At 31.1% G+C, this 19,923-nt stretch overlaps 2 protein-coding genes across 7 annotated transcripts in view; one reads left to right on the top strand and one right to left on the bottom strand.

The window, feature by feature from the left end:
* The window catches only part of LOC106665826 (sodium bicarbonate cotransporter 3), a 102,797-nt gene extending 90,722 nt beyond the window's left edge, over nt 1–12,075 (top strand). For 3 of the 6 annotated variants that reach the window (XM_014392589.2, XM_014392591.2, XM_014392593.2), the window contains exons 4-24: nt 1,528–1,669; nt 1,737–1,956; nt 2,046–2,169; nt 3,106–3,186; nt 4,735–4,826; nt 4,891–5,076; nt 5,377–5,583; nt 5,643–5,788; nt 5,853–6,116; nt 6,185–6,350; nt 6,408–6,512; nt 6,589–6,732; nt 7,183–7,278; nt 7,490–7,666; nt 7,729–7,907; nt 8,008–8,218; nt 8,288–8,395; nt 8,460–8,591; nt 8,678–8,841; nt 8,904–9,015; nt 11,821–12,023. In XM_014392589.2, coding sequence (XP_014248075.1) covers nt 1,528–1,669; nt 1,737–1,956; nt 2,046–2,169; nt 3,106–3,186; nt 4,735–4,826; nt 4,891–5,076; nt 5,377–5,583; nt 5,643–5,788; nt 5,853–6,116; nt 6,185–6,350; nt 6,408–6,512; nt 6,589–6,732; nt 7,183–7,278; nt 7,490–7,666; nt 7,729–7,907; nt 8,008–8,218; nt 8,288–8,395; nt 8,460–8,591; nt 8,678–8,841; nt 8,904–9,015; nt 11,821–11,889 — 3,125 coding nt within the window. In that variant the 3' untranslated portion in view covers nt 11,890–12,023. Of the gene's footprint in view, nt 1–1,527; nt 1,670–1,736; nt 1,957–2,045; nt 2,170–3,105; nt 3,187–4,734; nt 4,827–4,890; nt 5,077–5,376; nt 5,584–5,642; nt 5,789–5,852; nt 6,117–6,184; nt 6,351–6,407; nt 6,513–6,588; nt 6,733–7,182; nt 7,279–7,489; nt 7,667–7,728; nt 7,908–8,007; nt 8,219–8,287; nt 8,396–8,459; nt 8,592–8,677; nt 8,842–8,903; nt 9,071–11,820 lie in introns of all 6 variants that reach the window. The other 3 variants (XM_014392590.2, XM_014392594.2, XM_014392592.2) reach the window with 3 other exon arrangements.
* Nucleotides 12,076–12,900: 825 nt separating this feature from the next.
* LOC106665874 (coiled-coil domain-containing protein 43) lies at nt 12,901–18,279 on the bottom strand. Its single transcript, XM_014392674.2, has 4 exons — nt 17,791–18,279; nt 14,472–14,693; nt 14,248–14,414; nt 12,901–13,496 (listed from the first exon to the last, which is right to left on the bottom strand). Exons 1-4 carry the CDS (start codon nt 17,962–17,964, stop codon nt 13,424–13,426), a joined length of 636 nt encoding a protein of 211 aa, XP_014248160.1. The 5' UTR covers nt 17,965–18,279; the 3' UTR covers nt 12,901–13,423.
* Between the last annotated feature and the right edge of the window lie 1,644 nt (nt 18,280–19,923).

Genomic DNA, 19,923 nt, shown 5'->3' with positions numbered 1-19,923 from the left:
TTTAAGTGGGACGGTAAAAGTCAATTCCCTTTTTAATTTTTATCGTTAATTGTAATCTGTGATCATAGATTGCCAATTCGGCCGAACCAATTAATACTTTTTGCAATGAGTTTTTAAATAAAGTTCAGTCTATATCGGGGTTTTATTTAAATGAAGGTAATTCGATGGGTATTGTAACTTTTGAAGAAAACTTATTCAATCTTCTTCATAATTGAACTCTTTTCACGTTACATCCAATAGCCGTGGCATACAAATTGGATTTCTTTTGTTATGAGTTTTCTCGATCCGGTCAACACATAAATAGACGTGAAACTTGAAAGGTCCAGCAATTCTTCAGTAAAAATCATGGAGTGAATTTTTTCTTAATGAAAACCTAAATCATTCTTTGAATCCCGTTTCGCATTAGCTAGCAAAACTATTGCTTATTAATTTTAAATTCTTGGAATTTATTTATTTCTGTCAAAAACTCCTTTTTTTTTCAAATATAAAATGAAGCTGATTATTTTAATGATGCGATTTATCTTTAGCTGTGTGAAAAAGTGAAAAATTTTTAACAAGCACTTTCACAAATTTTGACTAAAGTTAATTATTTCGTTAATGATCATTCAGTATTCACTCATCTTTGGTTTGTTTCAATTAAATGAAGCAAAAGTTGACTAATTATTTTAAATAATTGGGGCTTTTCTGTTTTAATGTACATTGGAAGGTTTCTATTGATCGCATTTTACAAAATCTTGAGTTCGTAAATGCATGATTGACATACTTAAGCAGTTGTGCATGTGTGCTTTTCAAAATATTTACTTTTTTTGGTTGAAGCAGTCTAAACTTTTATACATAATTTTTTATATGTAGAATTGTTGCACTTTAGAGAAGAAGAATGTTACTTTAATGAACGTTACGAAAACCAAAATATATTCATACAATCATTTTTAAAAAATTGTGTAGTACACTTTATTCTATCTTAAGATTTTGAACAAAGGGAAAATTAAGTTTGTTTTATTTTGTCAAGGAAAAAAGTCCTGTCAATGTTCTAATAAAAGTGTGATAGAAATTTATTGCTAATTTGATAAATAAAATAGAATGTAGTCTTTGGCTTACTATTATTTTGTAATAATGGTCATAAATTGACTCCTGCTTTATTTAATCCACTCACAGAATTGGTTACACCTATATCATTCACAAAATCGACCAAATAGCAATTAAAATTGATTTCCCTTAGTTATTTAATTTAGTACTATTTTTTTGTTTTTGCTGTTAAAATTATATAACATATTGAAATTAAATTCACTAATTTCGTGGTCCGCTTGACCAATTAAAGGAGGGAAAACTCATAAGGTGGGGTTGAGATGGGGAGTTGATGTTCGAGTGGATCGAGGTCACGATAGCTCAGGTGGTAGAGCAGCGGCGTATCTAGCCGAAGGTCGTGGGTTCGAATCCCTCTCTTGCCATTAACTTTTTTTCATCTCAACTAAAAACCTTAATTGTATTGAAATTAGTTGAGCCTAAATTGTTAACTTTTTCTTTCAGTTACTCCTCCAGCTCAAAGGGTTCAGTTCATTCTTGGCGAAGATGCAGATGATAACACTCACGAGTCACACCCACTTTTCTCTGAAATGGAAGAACTCGTCATGGGAGAAGGAGATGTGCCCGAATGGAAGGAAACAGCTAGGTAATTGTTTACGACAATAAATCTTTATTTAAACCGAATCAATTTGACCGTTTGGTTTTAACAATAGGTGGATTAAGTTTGAAGAAGATGTGGAAGAGGGTGGAAATAGGTGGTCAAAGCCACATGTTGCGACTTTGTCCCTCCACTCATTATTTGAGCTTAGGAGCCTTCTTTTAAACGGAACTGTACTTCTTGATATGGAAGCACAAAGTTTAGAGCAAGTGGCTGATCTGTTCTTAGATAATATGGTTAATGCCGGCACAGTCACATTTGACACTCGAGAAAAGGCAAGAATTTGACAAATGCATATTGTCAAAACTACAAAAAAATAATAATAATAATAATAATAATTTTTTAACTAAAAATATTTTTATAGGTCAGAGAATCAATTTTGAGGAGACATAGGCATCAGCACGAAAGGAGAAAAGACAGTCAGATGTCTCGTCTTCCTATCATTAGGTCTCTGGCTGACATCGGCAGGAATCATTCCTCTTCAAAAAGTAAGGGGTTTACTCATTTACTTCAACCCACCAAATACCAAAACAGTACTTGTTCAATTACAAATAAATAAATATTGAAAATTTAGACTTAATTTAAATAAAAATCTGTTTCTCAGATGAACAGCTTCCACATATTGTCAGATTCACAACATGGTTTACCATGTGCCAGATAATTCAAGGTTTGAAACGAATAACACAAAAGCTAAAAGGGTCGAATATCATTTTTGCATAACATTCTTTTCTCGATTCTAAGTGTTATCTATTTCAATGTAAATACCATCAATCAAATTAAAACAAACATACATTTATCTCCTCTATCTCATCTCTAAGATCATATATTATTTTAAAAATAGTTTCATTTCAATATCTAGCATGAGTTGAAAACAAAATATTACAATTATTAATTAAATTTCATTGAAACTATATTCACAAAGATGCATTTTTGTTGCATGTTTGTTTCAAAATGGTAGATGACCCTGTTTTTCAGCACAATAAATCCATCTTTCAGCACTGGAAAGTCTGATTTAATGAATATTATATATATATTAATCACTTATTTACATTTTGTGTATTATATAGTCCTTTTTCGCATAAAAATTTGGACATTATACTATGATAAATCAATTTAGACCCCGGTTTTTTTTCACTTTTGATTAAAACACTATGTTGTTTGTTTCATTTTTGCTGTTCAGTCATAACTTTTATCTTTATTTTCAATGTAATCACTCAAGGAAAATTGCTAATATCTTACATTAATTGTAATTGAGTTAACCTATAAAAAAGGTAAGTAAAGTGTAATCAATAAGAAATATTTTGGAAGCGTACAGAACCCATTGATAATTTTCAAGCATTTATAAACAAAACCACAAAACCAAAACTAAGTTCTTCCACTGTAACTGTCTTCCACTCCTGTCTCTGACAAGTATTGTTCTCTAGTTGAAGAGCAACAACAGCAGGCGCTGTCAGCAGGAGCTGCCAAGCCAGAGGCGGGGAAGTTCTTGTCAATTCCTGGAGCTGGTAAAACAACACCTGGATCTTAGTAGTTTTAATTTCTTTATCGTTTTTGTTTTTTTAGTTATGGCCGAAATTGTATTTAAGGCATAATTTCAAAAGGTTCAATAAAAGTCATTGACAGAACTCAAGGGTTGAGCTTGAATATTCATTGTAACAATTTTGTTAATGAGATGACCATACCTGGAATTTTTTCATAAAGAATTGAAAGTAAGTGAATTTTTTCCCGATATATTGTAAAACTTTCAAAATTCTGATTAAATTCTGCTTAAAATGTCTTGCTCATGAATTTTTTTTTCTTACTTCACTTTTAAGTACCATTTTTTCTCTACCTTATAAATCTCTTACTCCTGTTTTATTTTAATAGATCATTAGACGTACAGGTATGCGAATGTAATCTTCCAGAAAATATGTTTGAAATATCCTCGTATGGTCACCTTGTTATTATTTGTTAACATATTTTTTGGGTCCATAGTGGTGCGATGTTTTACCCAGGGAATATATTAGTACAATTACCCTGCGTACAGACCTTGAAACTGTTGACTCCATCAACTTATATAAAGAATGCTTCCTGTATTAGCATGCGGTGTAGTGCACAATGTACATATTACATATTTATTTTTTTATAGTTCAATATTAGATATTATTTACTGGTTTTTGTGTATATAGTCATAATAAATCATTTTTATTTATTTTAGAAGGTGGATTCATTTTAATGCTTATACTTAGACAGCTAAACAAATTATAATCGTACTAACTTGATAATTTATTAGACTAATTACTATTTATTTTTGTGTTACAAACATTTTGGAAAACATGTCTCGTGTAAAGCATTACTTATGTAATATTTCAGTTTAGCTGAAATATAAATAATTTTTTACCATTTAAAAAAATTGAATAATGTAGCACTGGTTTTACAATAAAATGGCATTGTATAAAAATGTTAAATGTTTCAATTCAGATGAACAGTTGTCCAATTAGAAGATTGCATGTTTAAATTCAACTTGCTCGAAATTATTTACAATGAAAAAGCATTTTTATCGCTTTGAACTCAAAAAGAATCTGTAATGTTTTTATAAATAAAAAGCAAGGGTATTCAGAAAACAAACATCACATATTGCAAATAAATTAAGACAGTGTTCACAAGAGGATGAAGGAGTGTCATCAGCATTTTACAATTGTTAATATCTACAACTTGTTAAAATGGAAGAATATTGTATTACGATTTGGTTTCTAAACATAAAATTATGTGCCAGCAAAACGATAATGTTTTTCTCTCTTCAAGTTTATACAACATGAATTTTAAAAACCATCAAAATTTGGTAATAAATTTAATTGGTGATAGAATAAAATAAGAACAGAACCACGGTGCATGTGCTGCTTGGTATAAATATTAATGCTCGTATTATAAATGTTGCATATTGATGTTAAAGCATTTAGCATTACTGTTATTTTCAACGCTCATTTATTAGGTTCTTAACCAGTTTAATTTGAAAGTAGTCAATACATTAAATGCTATACACTTTCAATAATGCTACCTTTATCGAATTCTAGGTGGGCCTCAAATAGAAGGAATGGAAAGAAGTCCGAGTGCTGTTTCCATGTCAAGGAATTACAGTTCAAGTGATTTAAATGGAGACCACAAGGTTTGATAATATTTTTTTTATTTAATCCATTATTATTTAGTTATTTTAATGTATAATTTTACAGGCAAACCTTCATTTTATGAGAAAAATTCCACCAGGAGCGGAAGCTTCTAATATTCTTGTAGGAGAAGTAGATTTCTTGGATAAGCCTCTGTCTGCATTTATAAGGCTTAACCAGGGGACTTATTTCGGAGACCTTACTGAAGTACCTGTGCCAACTAGGTTTTTATTTGTACTTTTAGGACCTTTGGTAATATATTAAAAAATTATTCTTTTAACACATTGTCTGCGGAATACTCTCGATTCATACCCTGGAGTCCATTTATGATCAATTTTAAAGTTATTATCACTATAGCATTTAAATTAGGGGGTTGTTTCATCACCAGCCATAAGACGCTAAATCTGTAAAGTACGAGCTATTTTATATAAAGATTTTGGCTCTATATCAACCCAAAATGTGTTTGTATTTTGAAATTTCTCAGTCAGTGTGTTGAACAAAATTGTTTCAGAGTTCATAATTTTTATTATATGACCTTATCAAATTTTTAAGGGAGGAATTTCAAGTTTTCATGAAATTGGCCGAGCGATGGCCACTCTCATGTCTGACGAGGTATTCCATGAAGTTGCATACAGAGCTCGAAATCGCAACCATCTTCTAGCCGCAGTTGATGAATTTCTAGATGCCGTTACTGTCTTGCCTCCAGGAGAATGGGACCCAGCGATTAGAATAGAACCTCCAGCAGCAATCCCGTCTCAGGTAGGCTGTTAATGGTCGTGCCCATGAAATGAAACTTAAACTCTTAAAATATCACACAGGATAACAGGAGAAAGCCTCCAGAAAAGCCAAAAGAAGAAATGGACCCAGAGAAAGAAGAGCAAAAGCTTCGAGAAGAATCCGGCCTAAGTAGAACAGGGAGATTATTTGGTGGACTTGTGAATGACATTAAGAGGAAACTTCCTTGGTAAGTAAATTTAGAAATGCGCTACCTTATAGCATGATTATATTTTTTAAATATTTATCTACAGGTATATATCAGATTTTAAGGATGCATTAGCAGTCCAGTGCATTGCATCATGGATTTTCCTCTACTTTGCCTGTTTATCACCGATCATCACCTTCGGTGGTCTTCTCTCAGAAGCTACTGGAAAAAATATGGCTGCTATGGAATCCCTAATTTCTGGTTTTGTTTGTGGTATTGGCTATGGATTTTTTAGTGGCCAACCTTTGACGATTCTAGGCTCAACTGGTCCTGTTCTTGTTTTTGAAACGATCGTTTTTGAATTTTGCAAGTAAGATATACTTTACAAATAGTTGAAAAATGTTTAAACTTATATTTGCAAATAAATAAATTTTTCAGGGATCAGGGTTGGGATTACATGTCGTTTAGGCTTTGGATAGGGCTTTGGATTGGTGTCATTTTGTTTATTCTAGTGGCCATCGATGCCAGTGCTTTGGTCTGTTACATCACAAGATTCACCGAAGAAAATTTTGCAACACTTATTGCTTTTATATTTATAATAAAGGTATTGTTTTCAGTAATTGGGATTTTGAACAAATAAAGAATATATTGACTTGTACAGGCTTTTGAGAATGTATTTCAAATCGGAACCAGGTTTCCGTTAAATACGACTGGCTACAGAAACTGTTCATGCATACCGGAAGAATTTGGAATTAACGAATGTCTGGTAAGTGACCATGTCTTCCGATCATTGATAATTTCATTTTTACATGTTTGGACTATGCGGAAATTTGATGTTTTAGAATAACTCAGGCATACTTGTCGGCACTTGTGAAAAAGAGTATGTTCCTGATGTATTTTTGATGTCACTAGTATTATTTTTTGGAACATTCCTTTTATCGATACATCTCAAAGATTTTAAAAATGCTTCATTCTTCCCATCTAAGGTGAGAGTATTTATTTTTATTTTTTTTTAATTCATCCACACAATTTGAACACTGTATGATAAAATAATTTAATAACAAAAAATTTAGCAAAGTAGGAATATCTTCTCGCTCACAAATTTATTTTAAAAAAATGGATTATGTTGTTTTCTTCTAAATTTTTCTTTTGTTATTTTATGTTGTGATGTTATATTGGCTTACTGTAAAACTTTCTTTCGCTTTTTAATTTTTCACTGTCAAACAAATAAACCAACAATTTGATACATAAAGCTGTAAAAACAGTAGCTTTATGTAATCAAAAACATTTTCAGGATCATAGTTTGACAAATATTTTATGTACAAATTACATTTATATATTACACAACTTTTATGTTCTGACTCAGTTTACTTGCTCTTAACTAATAATGATATTCTTGTAGATTAAAAAAACCATACTAAATAAAGCGTTTTCAGGTTAGGCAATTCATCAGCGATTTTGCAGTAATTATTGCTATCTTCTCAATGACTTGGTTGGATTATAAAATGAATTTACCTACTCCAAAATTAGAGGTATTTAATATTTCATAATCAATTTTTATTTAAAAAAAAGTTTACATCCGTATTATAGGCATGACAGTACTTAGTAAAATAAAATTTTATTATAAACTTATTACTTTAATTGTAACAGTGTATTTATATTGGAATAGAAGTGTTTGTCAAATACATTTAATTCATGATCTAATATTTGTAATTGCTTGTTTCTAAAAAAATTCTGATGCAGGTGCCAAGTGAATTCAAGCCGACCCTCCCTGGACGAGGCTGGGTAATTTCACCGTTTTTAAACTACTGGTGGACCATACCTTTGGCAATTCTACCGGCTCTTCTAGGAACAATCCTAATATTCATGGACCAACAGATCACTGCTGTTATTGTGAACAGGAAAGAAAATAAACTGAAGGTAATTTGTAAATTGAATCCTAACCGGGCAGAACTTATGGCTCGTGTTTTTAAATTTTTTAGAAAGGGTGTGGATACCATCTAGATTTATTCGTCTTAGCCATTCTAATCGTAATTTGCTCAGTTATGGGACTCCCTTGGTTTGTGGCTGCCACCGTCCTTTCAATCAACCATGTTAATTCTCTTAAACTCGAATCTGAATGTGCTGCCCCTGGAGAAAAACCACAGTTTTTAGGTGTCAGGTAAATTTTATCTAAAGCTAGTAAAATATACAATACAGAATTTGTCGTGTTTAAAGATACATAATTTTATTGTTTAACATCCATAAAATTATCATTGCAGGGAACAACGTGTAACCCATATACTCATATTTTTAATGATTGGCATGTCAGTTTTAATAACGCCAATATTACGTAATATCCCTATGCCTGTGTTGTTCGGTGTCTTCCTTTACATGGGTGTCGCTTCTCTCAAAGGACTGCAATTTTTTGATAGATTACTCATCATGCTGATGCCTGCTAAATATCAGCCAGATTACATGTTCCTTAGACAGGTTTGATCAATTTTATTCTAGGATTTTTGTTTGTTTTATAATTGATCATTTATTATATTTATTTTTTAGGTGCCTATAAGAAGAGTACATCTTTTCACAATTATCCAACTAGGTTGTCTTATAATGTTGTGGCTAATAAAATCATTCAGCTCTACTTCAATATTGTTTCCACTTATGGTACAAAAGAAATGTTTATTTTATTTCTTTTATCTTTTGTTAAAATAAAATAAATTATTTTTAGCTTGTTGTGATGATCGGAATTCGTAAAAGCTTGGACTTAATTTTTACTCAGAGGGAACTCAAGATTTTGGATGATGTCATGCCGGAGACAACAAAACGTAATGAAGAAGATGAAGAATCTCTAGGAAATGAGGTATATAAAAACAATTATTTTAAATGATTAAACAAATAAAAGTCTTATTATTTTATGATTTTTCAACAAGTTTGAACTTTTTTCAGGATAAAGAATTGCAGCCTGAAAATTTGCAGATCCCCCTCCCCAACGGCAACATAATGAAAATCCCCCTAACATCCATTAACATTTCGGAGGAGATGAATAAAACCGGGATATGGAAGCAGGTGAACAACGAAAAAGAAAAGAAGAAAAGCCCTGGGAAAAATGTGTAAGTTCAAATGCAATAATATAACTGAAAAGACTCGAAGAGAAATTTTCTTTGCGACGCAGAATGAAAGTTATCAAGAGAGGGAAGCAAAAAGACGCGATAACCGATGAAGAAAAGGTCCGATTATCTACAATGGCGGAGGAAGAAGAAGAACTAGAGCCCATAACAATCAAGGTGGGCAGTGAACCTGCACCTGAAAAAAAGTGTGAAACATAAAGCAAAAAACTTTGTAAGTAGTGTTAGACCGCTTATATTAAATCAAAACAAACCAAGGGGCTAAAACAAAAATCAAAGGCACTGTTGGCTCACTTCTCTTCAGTTTCAAGGTTTACTCTGTCAGCTTGTAAGATCTTTAAAACAAATTGCACAAACAATATTTATCTGTCTCTAGTTAGTTTTTATGTTTTAATAATAATCACTTAAATTTAAATTGTATATATTAAAAAAATTAAGGATTGAACTAAAATATTAGTTTGATTGAACTGAAATAATTATAGCTATAGAGCATGACATTTTTCTCACAAAGGACAGCAATGGACATGGATTCACCAAATTTATTAAATATTTCTTTAGGTGATACTTGATTGCAAAATATTAGACTTGTCTAACTGTTACTGCCTTTTTGTTGTGCATGAATTTCAAGGCTATTTATATCACTGAATTTTTTTTTCTAGTATAAGAAAATAATAAGCAGGATCGTATTCAATGAGGTTAGGTATAAAAAGTTACAAAAATCAATGCACACTGTTAGTTAAGTAGGCCAAAAAACATTTTTGATGAAAAAACTTCCAATTCACTTAAAGTATTCCTTAAAATCCTGAAATATGAATTTTTATTGTGAAAGAAATTTTTTTTTCTTTTTTTTTTGTGGATTCATGAGGCAATTTTTTCTGCCAATCTCCAGTGTTTCACTTAAAAATTAATGATTCCTCTGAATTTTATGCAAAATATGTTTTTTATACTGTTGAAAAGCAGAATATTTCTTCTTTCAGATGTCAGCAAAGTTTCAATAGTCATTGGGAGGAAAAAAACACTGCTGAAATGTTTTATCTTTCCGGTTCTAATTTATTTACGGAGGCATATTTGAGCCATCACGTGTAATTTACAAGGCCCTATTGTTATGTTTCTGGTGGATCGGTGGAGTCGTTTTTATGTTATCACCATTTTTGTGATTTTTGATTTTTAAAACATCATATTTGGAAGGTGAAAAATTATTAAATAAAAATTGTTTTGATTTTTAAAAAAATTTGTATTCAGGGATTTTGGGGGTGCAAAAAATTTAAAAAATTTGTATTCAGGGATTTTGGGGGTGCAAAAAATTAAAAAAATTTGTATTCAGGGATTTTGGGGGTGCAAAAAACTTTGACAGTTAGCCATAGATAATTGAAATAATATAAATTTGTGGCTGAGCAATATAGCAAATTGGGTAACTTTTTAGTATCTTGCCTTATTTAATACAACCCTCCTTATTATTAACTTAACCTAGGTAAACATAAATATATATATATATATATATATATATATAATAATCTTGAAAAGCATAAAAGGAAAGGAACTTTTTGCACATTTGCAAGAACGCTCAGAACACGTCTAGTATTTTTCATTCTAGTGTCGCCAAAAAAATTTACTTTAAAATCGGCGATCCCATGTCCATAGCCCCCCCCCTTGTCAATATTACAATTTCATATTATTGCCTGCATGTCACCATGGCTTTAATAGTCTGCTTATCAGATTCATTTTTTAATAGTTCTAAAAAAAAATAAGATAAGATTTTATGTCTGTGCACTTTACATATTGATTTTATTTATAGCAAAGTGAATAAAAATATTGATTACTTATATTTTTTTTAATTGAACAAACTGCATTTTAAAATTACTCCTTCAAACACCCTTTTAAACATTTCAGCACGCTAATTATGTTTGGCTTAATATTTTATAAACTTAAATTTTTTCTTTATAATTAATTGTTAACTATTTGATTTCTAAGATAATAATTTTAGTGTAGTTATTACTTAGTTTTTTTTCATATTTATAATAAAACAGAGTATGTATAAAGATACCATTATCCAATTATGTTTCATTGAATATTATATAAATTGTATAAATGGATCTAAAAGAATTGCAGTACACCAAAGCATAAAATAGACATTTTAAAAAAAAGTTGTTTTACACTGCATATGCTGCCAATATTTTGTCAATAACAACTTGAAAATTCAATTACAAGCCTTAGCTCAATTTTGAAATGACTAAAAATGTATGAAATATTGTGTTGAGGTGGGTTAAGTTGTGAACTTGTAGCTTGATCATCCTGGTCTGCCAGTTCTCACTGGTTTTGTCAATCAGATGCATGTCTTCCCACTACTAAAGATGAATAAACAAAACCAGTGAGAATATGCAAACGATCGGAGTTAATCAAGCTACAATTTTTATATGGTACTTATAAGATTGAACTGAGGCACAATTTTTTATTCTTATAAGTCAGTATTTGACGTGCATGCGAGTCAAGGATAATTTTCCTTGGATATTATCAAAATTTACCGTAAGATCTTTTCAGCTGTTTGTACACTGGTGTGATTTTATTGTATAAAACTTAAGTTTGTATTGTATTTGTGTTTGTTAATAGAGGGAAAACAGTTTTAGCATAGTGGAACTTAAAAACAATTTTGTTTTCATCTTTAGTACAATATTTTATAAGGTTTAGTTTAAGGTTGGGTATTGTGTTTAAATGTTTTGTCATTGTTGTTTTCAAATTTGGTGTTTACAAATAATATTATTTTGTGTCTGATATTAATATAAAATAAGACCTGAAGATGAGAAAAAAAAATTGTCAAAAGTTCATAGCATTTGTCCTGTATTTGTCCTTTTAACAAAACAGCTTTAGCTTTTTAGTTTAGTTGATTAATTTTAGATAATTTTTTTGATATTACAACTTTAAAAAATTGTCTTGATTTTTTGAAATAACAATGATTTATTTTAACAGATTGACACATCAAGAGGGACTACTGAATGCACTCTAAGGAAATCAAAAGGGCCTGGGACGGAAGTCTAAATGAACTGACTGAATACAATTTTTGTATGAATGAGACACCAATAGGAACTGCGCTTTATTGTAAAAACATTTTAAAACAAAAAAAACCTTAACTGATCATTCTTATTTATATATATAGAAAATTTATAATTAAATAAATGAAGAGATTTGTTTAGCTTAATTAAATAAATTTTTATGTGCATAGCCTATGTTAATGTAAAGAAAAAATATTTAAAATAATAAAAAAATTGTAAAATTTTGATTTATTTTATTTACCCTTAATTTGTAACCTTTTCGGTTCTTTCCCCTGCCTACAGACTCGACTGCTACGTGACGCTCCCCAGCCTGATTTATTTTCTACTATGCATTGAATTTCAAAATGTTCGCTTTGAATCACTCTTACTACTTTTATTTATACCAACTACGTTCAAAATTTCAAAAGACCTAAATATCCCAATTATGGAGCACCTAATCCACTAGCCCAAGCTGTTCCCTTGACATCCCACCCGTCACCTTCCACACTGTTTAATCCAACATCGTAACTTGACCCTATCCCGGTATCCAATAAATAAAAGTGGGTTAGTTAGTTGCAACACTGGATGTCCCCACCGCTTCTTGATCTGACGGATGAACATATCATTTTTTGGTACAGATAGCAATAAACAAATAACAAGAAAACATTTATTTACTTAAAAAGTAAAGGAAATGGCAAAAATCAGGAAAAACACTTTTTTTAAAAAGATATTGACTTTTTTAATAATATTTATTTTCACAACTATAATTTTCTTTGGAACAAAAAATTGTAACAAACCAAATAAAGATAAACAAAACATCACATTCCTTCTATCTACACTATTTTCCGACAAAAATATCAACAATATCCATGTGTGATTGGTAAAACTATTTCAAAATGAACAATTTAGGAGTTAATAGGCAAAAAGACAATGATTTATTTGAAGAAAAAATGGCGTCATTAAAACTTAGAATTTTTTTTTAAATATATATAGTTTTTGCAGTCTTATCTTACACTTATTTCTTATTTCCAAATAAGAGGAAAACACATTTTGACTATCACGTTAAAATCGAAGTAGTTTAACTAACAAATTTTTTAACCTACTTATGAGTGCACACATTGACTAAATAATTTTATTATCTTATTCTTGTTTGATCAGTACACTCATCTAAATTTCAGAGCAATCAATATTAAACAATTTGAAAGATCTTAAAAAAAAGTAAGGAACACAGGTGTGTAAATTATAAAAATTGAACATTCAAAGAATGAAAAATTTTCACCATCCATTAGAATAAAAACAAAAAACGCTTAAAAGCAAAAAGTAAACCATTTAAACTTGAAAATTTCAAAATTAGTAAAAGCAGTATTTTGCACAAAAAAAGTCACAAAAATAAAGCGCATTTATTGGAGCATGAACAAGAGCATTTCTTGTTTTATACTAAAAAATAATTTTGTTTTCAATGAGTTCCTATCAGATACCAGATCAGATTTCATTTAACAATACTTTTATTATTAAGAATACTAAGCACTCAACATGATTTGCTATCTTCTGCGTTCGCCCTTTTGTGTTTTCCTTTTTTCTTTTTTTTCTGCAGCCTGCTGTTTCTGTCTCTCTCTAAAAGATGAAGAAAGAATGTCAAAATTCAAAACAAAATAATTTATTAGTAACACATCAACAGGTGCAGCACTTTTTGTACTTTCACAAATACCGTGAAACAAGCACTCAACTTTCTAGCCTTTCTCGTTTCATCGTGTTTGTTGTTTGTACACTCATTGTGGTATGTCTTAGTCTTATAAAAGTAAAGTATAGTAAAGTAATTCCTTTCATACAGGAGGGCTTAACATCCAACTAATTGTTGGGTTTTGCAGGCAAGGGGGTCAAACATTTTTAATAATATTCTCAATTAAAAAGCCTGGATTCGAATCCAGAATTAGGGCAAATAAATATGAGTCAGACACCCTAAACTCTATATCACTGCGTTCTCCTGTTAAATAAAGTAAAAAAAAAAGTTTTAGCAGATTAGGGGAGTTCACAAGATTTTTTAAATTAATTGATTGATTTACAACAGCTCAGCTAGGCTTATGAACAGAATTAAGGTTATGAGAATCTCTTACGCCAGGGTTTGGCAGTCTGGGGTCAGATCTCAGTCTTAACCGTCCCGTCACTGAGGTTGAGCTCTAGGGGTTATCAACAGCTAAGTCATTTCAGCCAAGTTTTTAAACCTAGACTCTCAAACTTTCATTCAGTCGTAACACATTTTTTCCTATTTACAAGTACAAAATATCAATCAGTTTCCTTCAAAAATTGTGGACTCAAATACTCACTGTTTAGCCCAAACAGAATTCTCCTATTAAATATAACATACCTATCTTCTCGGTCCTTTTCTTTTTTCTTCTGACTGTCAATTTTCGCCTTTTCCCTTTGTTCTTTCTTCGCTTGGATTACAGAATGCAAATTTGTATTTTTAACCAGTCCATTTTCTTTTCCTTCATCATCACCGTCTTCTTCTTCAGCTTCTTCTTGGACTGAAGTCTAAAGGAAATTTTTTTTTTACGTTGCTTGGCATTTTAATAACTGTTTTAATCTTACCTGTGAATATTGTGCAAGAATGGCTTCTCGAAGTTTACGTTCATCTTCAGTGTATTCCCTTTGAACTGTCGTACAAAGAGTGTTCTTTTCGAGAAGTTTTACCAATTGTTCTTCCACGTCTTCACTTGTGGCTTTATTAACCGGGGTTTCTTCGGCTTTCGAACCCTGTGTTTCAGCCCATTTGTCCAGTATTTCCCGACAGAGTACTCCAATATTATCTTCCTAAGAAAAACAAAACAAACATCTCATTTTTGCCCCCATTTTTCTTTTAACAGAAAATGTGAATAAACTTATTGGTGAATATTACAAAAATTAGACCAAATGACTATCGTTTTGGATTAATTAACGTTACTTTATGTCTGTACTCTAAAAAATTACCATTTTTATTAATAATGTACAAATTATTGTCTGCATAGCTTTTTCTATAATTATTGTTTTTCAGTATACAATTTGAAAAATTTATCATTTTTAAGTTTATTAGTCATTCAGAGCAGATAGCATTTTAATTATTCATACATTTGTTTTTCAACTATAAAATGGTATCAAAATAAATAATATTTTAATAATCACATTAGCCTTCTTATTAGTGCATTTTATGCCATGTCACACGTTTAGTATTTCATCAATTTGTTATCTTCAAATGTCAATTACGTCTAGAGCGAAAAAAGTTCACCATGTGAAAATAACTAAGTTGTATTGACAGTTCTTTAATGTTGCAATTTTATTCCTCTTTTTTTTCTGAATAAAGATTTCTTTTTGAAAGCTTGCAATTCTTCAGAAACAGTTTAAATAGTTAATAAAGGAATTTTAGTTTTATTTTAGAGAAGTGTTATCATTTTGCTAGCCTCAATTATAAACTTGATCCACATTCTATTGAGGTAACAGTTTATTATTTGTACTAGCATCAATCAAAATGAATAATAGTGTTTTCTAATTTTTCTTTGTATTATTGTTAATTGTTTGATTTTGACAACGCTCCAGACAGTAAATAAAGTTGGACTTTGATTCTTTGATCTCTAGCATGATCTTCTTTTTTCAAAATTATTTTAAACTTTGAACTGTTTTATTACCTTGCTAACTTAAGTTTCAAAATTAGTTATTTGTGTTTCTTCTGGGTCACTACAATACTAATCGAATTTTTTTATCTTCAATATATTATTTTACACCCAGGAAAGTTTGTGGTTAGCTAATTATAGATAACTATAAAACTCATTAATGTTACATGTTTTCTAAAGCTATACTGTTTTGTGACTTTGCAAGTTCAAAATGTTCATTCGTTTTTTTTTTGTTTTTTTTTTTGTGAGATTTCTCAATCGGGTCTGCTGATGAACCTGCAGTTTGGTCGTTTATGATCATTTTGGTCTACCTATCCTCAGTTTGGTCCGTTTTGCCACTTTCACAGAAACACCATCAAATAACACGTTCATAAATTGTAAACGTTTTGCTTTGTGTACTTGCATACAATTTATTTACTTTGAAATAATTTACCATTTGATTACGTATTTGATTATTTTGATTATGCAATCTTTAAAATTCTATGGTATTCTACATTTTGCATATTAGTGGGATTTTCTAATTTTAATTAGTAGATGTAATGTTTAATCTTGTAACTGGCGCAGTCAGTAGATAAAATTTGACATAGATTTCATCAACATTTAATTACAATGAAATGAAATGAATAATTACTGCCTCTTTTTTTGCTGACTGGCCAAAACATTTTATTTATTTATTTTATCTATAAAACTGTATGCATTTTTGTCCTTTTTCCTTTGTATTATTTTAATTCATTTTATGAAGCATTTATATCTTAGGTGAATTATCATAAAATGTTAACAGCTAAGGATCACCAATTTGAAACAATTGTAAAAGATTTGAATTTTCAGAATGATGAATGTTCATCCTTTTGGTCTGTCAGACATGTTTTGGAATTTTGAAATTATGTTATTTTTGCTTCCTTTTACAGGATCAAGCTAACTCAACTAAATTATCAGTTTCATCCTCATTGGTGTCTCACAATTATCATTGTGGATGTCTTTATAAAAAGAGGAACAACATTTTTGAAGTACAGAAATAATTCATACTAAATAACTATTTCATACCAAGCACAGAATATACTCTTCACATTTTTTTGGGTTATGTAAATAATGTAGGCTTTGATTTCAAAATATTTGTTTTTGGTTTAACATGTTAAATATGCGATTTATTAAATAAACAAAGACCATACTTCAATTAGGTAGGACACAGTGAGTAACCTTTCTGTACATGCCAGACACGTATGCTGGCATTGGCCAAAAAGTAAGTGTCAACCTCACATGGCCTAATCCCTCTTCTACTATTACGATCTTCCAGGAGCCACATATCGATCATAATCTTGAATCACAAAAAATCAAAACAGATGTCCCAAAGACTCACTGCCATTATTAAAAATGGTACTCATATCTGGTGCATTACTATATGCAATGGCACCCTTCAATTTGGTGGGACACATCAAGCCTCCATGCTATATTCACAGGGTCACTCAACCTCACATGGTCTAATCCCTTTTCTATGATTAAGATCCTCCAGGAGGCATATATCCATCACCCTCTCGATCCACAAAAAATGAAAACAAAGTACCCAGACTGCCGTACTTAAAAACGATACTCATATCAGGTACAATTACTATTGTAATTGCATCCTTAATTAGGTGGAACATACCAAGCAACATTTCTCTGCATGCCAGACAAACAAATTTCGACACAAAAGTAGTCTTTTTGAATAGTTCTTACTCACAGTTTGTTGTTTTCACTATCCTGATTTCAAGCTTAAAGCTCATCATCAGGGTCACTACTATTGTAATGGCTCCCTTCGATTAGACGGTGCACATAAGCAACCTTTCTCTACATGCTACATTCACAGGCTTTGGTCCAAAAGTAAATGCTCGAGTGTCAACATTGCATGACCTATTCTTAATCAGGATGACTCCTTTTCTACGAGTATGATCTCAGGGAACAATCTATCGACAGTGCTTTTGATACGTGAGAAACTGTGCTGATCCAGACCACGTTCATTTCCTTTTAATCATGTTTTTTAATTGTTAGCAAATTGCAGGAGAGGGCTGAGATAAATAGAGTTAACCAAGGTACATGTTTATCATTATGCGGTCTCCAGGAAGAAATCCGTTTTATTGCTTTTTAGACTGAAAATTTGCTTTTTTTGTGTGAGATCTTGCAATCATTAAAAAAAATTAAGAATTTTTATTTACGAAGAAATTAATTTTGAACATTAATTTTTTTAAAGGTTCAATTTTTGAAAATTAAATTAGTGTATAAATACTCACAGTGATCTCTCTGATGATGCCTTCCAAGGCTTCTTGCATTTCCTCCGGTGTGTAATCGCCAGTGAGGATGCCGGTGATGTAGCTGCCGAAGACGCTTTCGTCTGTATTCAAAGAATTGAGCTTCGACGTGAGCCATGAGTGGAATTCGCCGTCCGACTCCAAACTCGTGGCCATTTTGTCATTTGATATTCAAAACAAAGCAGCAATCAACGCTGGCCGCGAGGTTAAAAGCGCTCATCTGCGCCTCCGTCTCGCCGCACTCGATGAGGAATGAGAGAAACGCGAATGAGGACAGGCGACAGACAACGCTCGATCCTCAAGGCCCTGGCCCGCTACCGATCATCTTCCTGCGCGCGCTCAGGGGGAAACTATTTTTATTTTTTCTAATCGAAACGGCACCCTTGGACGGAAAAATCATACAAATTTCACTAATTTCTCTAAATGCACTTGTCAACGATAAATGTTCAAATGTACAACTGCTAAAACACAATTTTCATGAGGCATTGAAACACATAAAGCAGTGACATACATATAAAATATTTCCTTACAAAATATACAAATTACATTTCCATTAAAATGTAACAACTAAGTGTAATAAACAACAATCTACATTTTTATATAATTTTTCCTGAAAATACTATTTTCTCATTGCGAGTAAAAATTGTATGAGTGAGCTGAGATGGTTCCTAAAAATGTGTTGCAAATAAATATTTCTAAACTTTGTACCCTAGAAATTTAATGCTAATGAACTGTGCTCTTTATGTAATTATGCAACTCAAGAGTACAGGAAGATGTGGGAGTGGGAGCACAAAGCAAAAAAAAAGTTGTTTTTAATTTTCTGCCTGAACACTCAATTCTATCAGAAAATCATTTTTTACATCTGGGTGTCCCCATACTTTCTCTCTTTTCGTTTATCAGATCCATTATAAAATTTTTTTTTGCTATACACACGATGCTTGGCAATACCGGTGTCAATTGAAGATAAGTGATACCTTCAAAAAAAGAGAAAAAAATAATTAAAAATAAATTTGTTGAAGTCGTGAGGAGTGGTCAAGAATGAGGTAGTTCAGAAAAACACCTTTTTTATGTTTTTGCCAATGTTTCAACCTTTATTCGGGTCATTTTCAGGGCTTGGGTAAACTACAAAACATGCTGATTGGAAAAAATACGATTTAAGATATAAATATAAATTTTGAACCAAGTATTTCATTCTCACTTCATACTTGGTTCAAATTTTATATTTACATCTAAAATCGTAGTTTTTCAACATATGTTTTGTAATTTACCTAGGCCCTGAAGATGACCCGAATAAAGGTCGGAACGTCGGCAAAAAAAATAAAAAGGTAGTTTTTTAAACTACCTCATTCTTGACCGCTCTTCATGACTTCAAAACAACTGGTCACTAAGAAACAGGCATTAAAAATAAAATTAAATAAATAGAGTTATGTTTTATTTCTCTCTGTCTAAGAAATATTAAGATTTTATTATTATTATTAATAAAGGCAAGCAACCAAGGGTCATAATCTACCTTGAACAAATATATGTTTAAGGTGGCAATGAACAGAAATCACCGACCATAAAGAGTGCCGACAGACCATGCCTCAACCACTGTGCATTGTCTTCTAAATTTTAGAGAGCAGACCAGCCATCCTCAAGAAATTGAAACAATAAGTTTTGTTTATATTCTGTTGTCTTAACTGAGACGATTTTTTTTTTCAAAACTGGCTCATTCTGCAATTTTTGCAAAACAATTTTTTTTTTAAATTCTCAAATCAGAAATACTAGCAAAACCGTTTCGACCAAAGCAACTCAAGCCAGTATAAAAATGCATCCAAATTAATAAGTTTAGATAAATACTGGCTCAATTCAATGTTCATCATGTAGGCAGTATTTTTTCAATAAAAATTTTATTCCCACTTTACTTTTTTCCCTACCTAAGCAATCAGAATATTGTTTCGTTTTTATTGAAACTAGATTTACACAAATGGGCCAATACACTGGGAGTAATTTCAACTTATTCCACTAAAATGGTTGATTAGCTACACAGATTGCTTCAAAACTGGCTCAATCCAAAATTTAATTTAAATCTAGAATGTTGGTTATTTATTTTTTTAAAACTAAATACACCAATTT

The sequence above is a fragment of the Cimex lectularius genome, unplaced genomic scaffold (assembly GCF_000648675.2).
Source record: "Cimex lectularius strain Harlan isolate CLEC.00 unplaced genomic scaffold, Clec_2.1 scaffold197, whole genome shotgun sequence".
NCBI lineage: Eukaryota > Metazoa > Arthropoda > Insecta > Hemiptera > Cimicidae > Cimex > Cimex lectularius.
Note: the sequence above shows the minus strand (reverse complement) of the source record. Positions and strands in the feature narration are given on the sequence as shown.

Excerpts from the sequence above, each read along its gene's own strand:
- LOC106665874 (XM_014392674.2), bottom strand. The coding sequence starts at position 17,964 with ATGGCCACGAGTTTGGAGTCGGACGGCGAATTCCACTCATGGCTCACG. Across the intron at positions 14,694-17,790 it reads GCATCATCAGAGAGATCACT|GAAGATAATATTGGAGTACT; the intron begins GTGAGTATTTAT and ends TGTTTTTCTTAG. Across the intron at positions 14,415-14,471 it reads TTCTTGCACAATATTCACAG|ACTTCAGTCCAAGAAGAAGC; the intron begins GTAAGATTAAAA and ends AATTTCCTTTAG.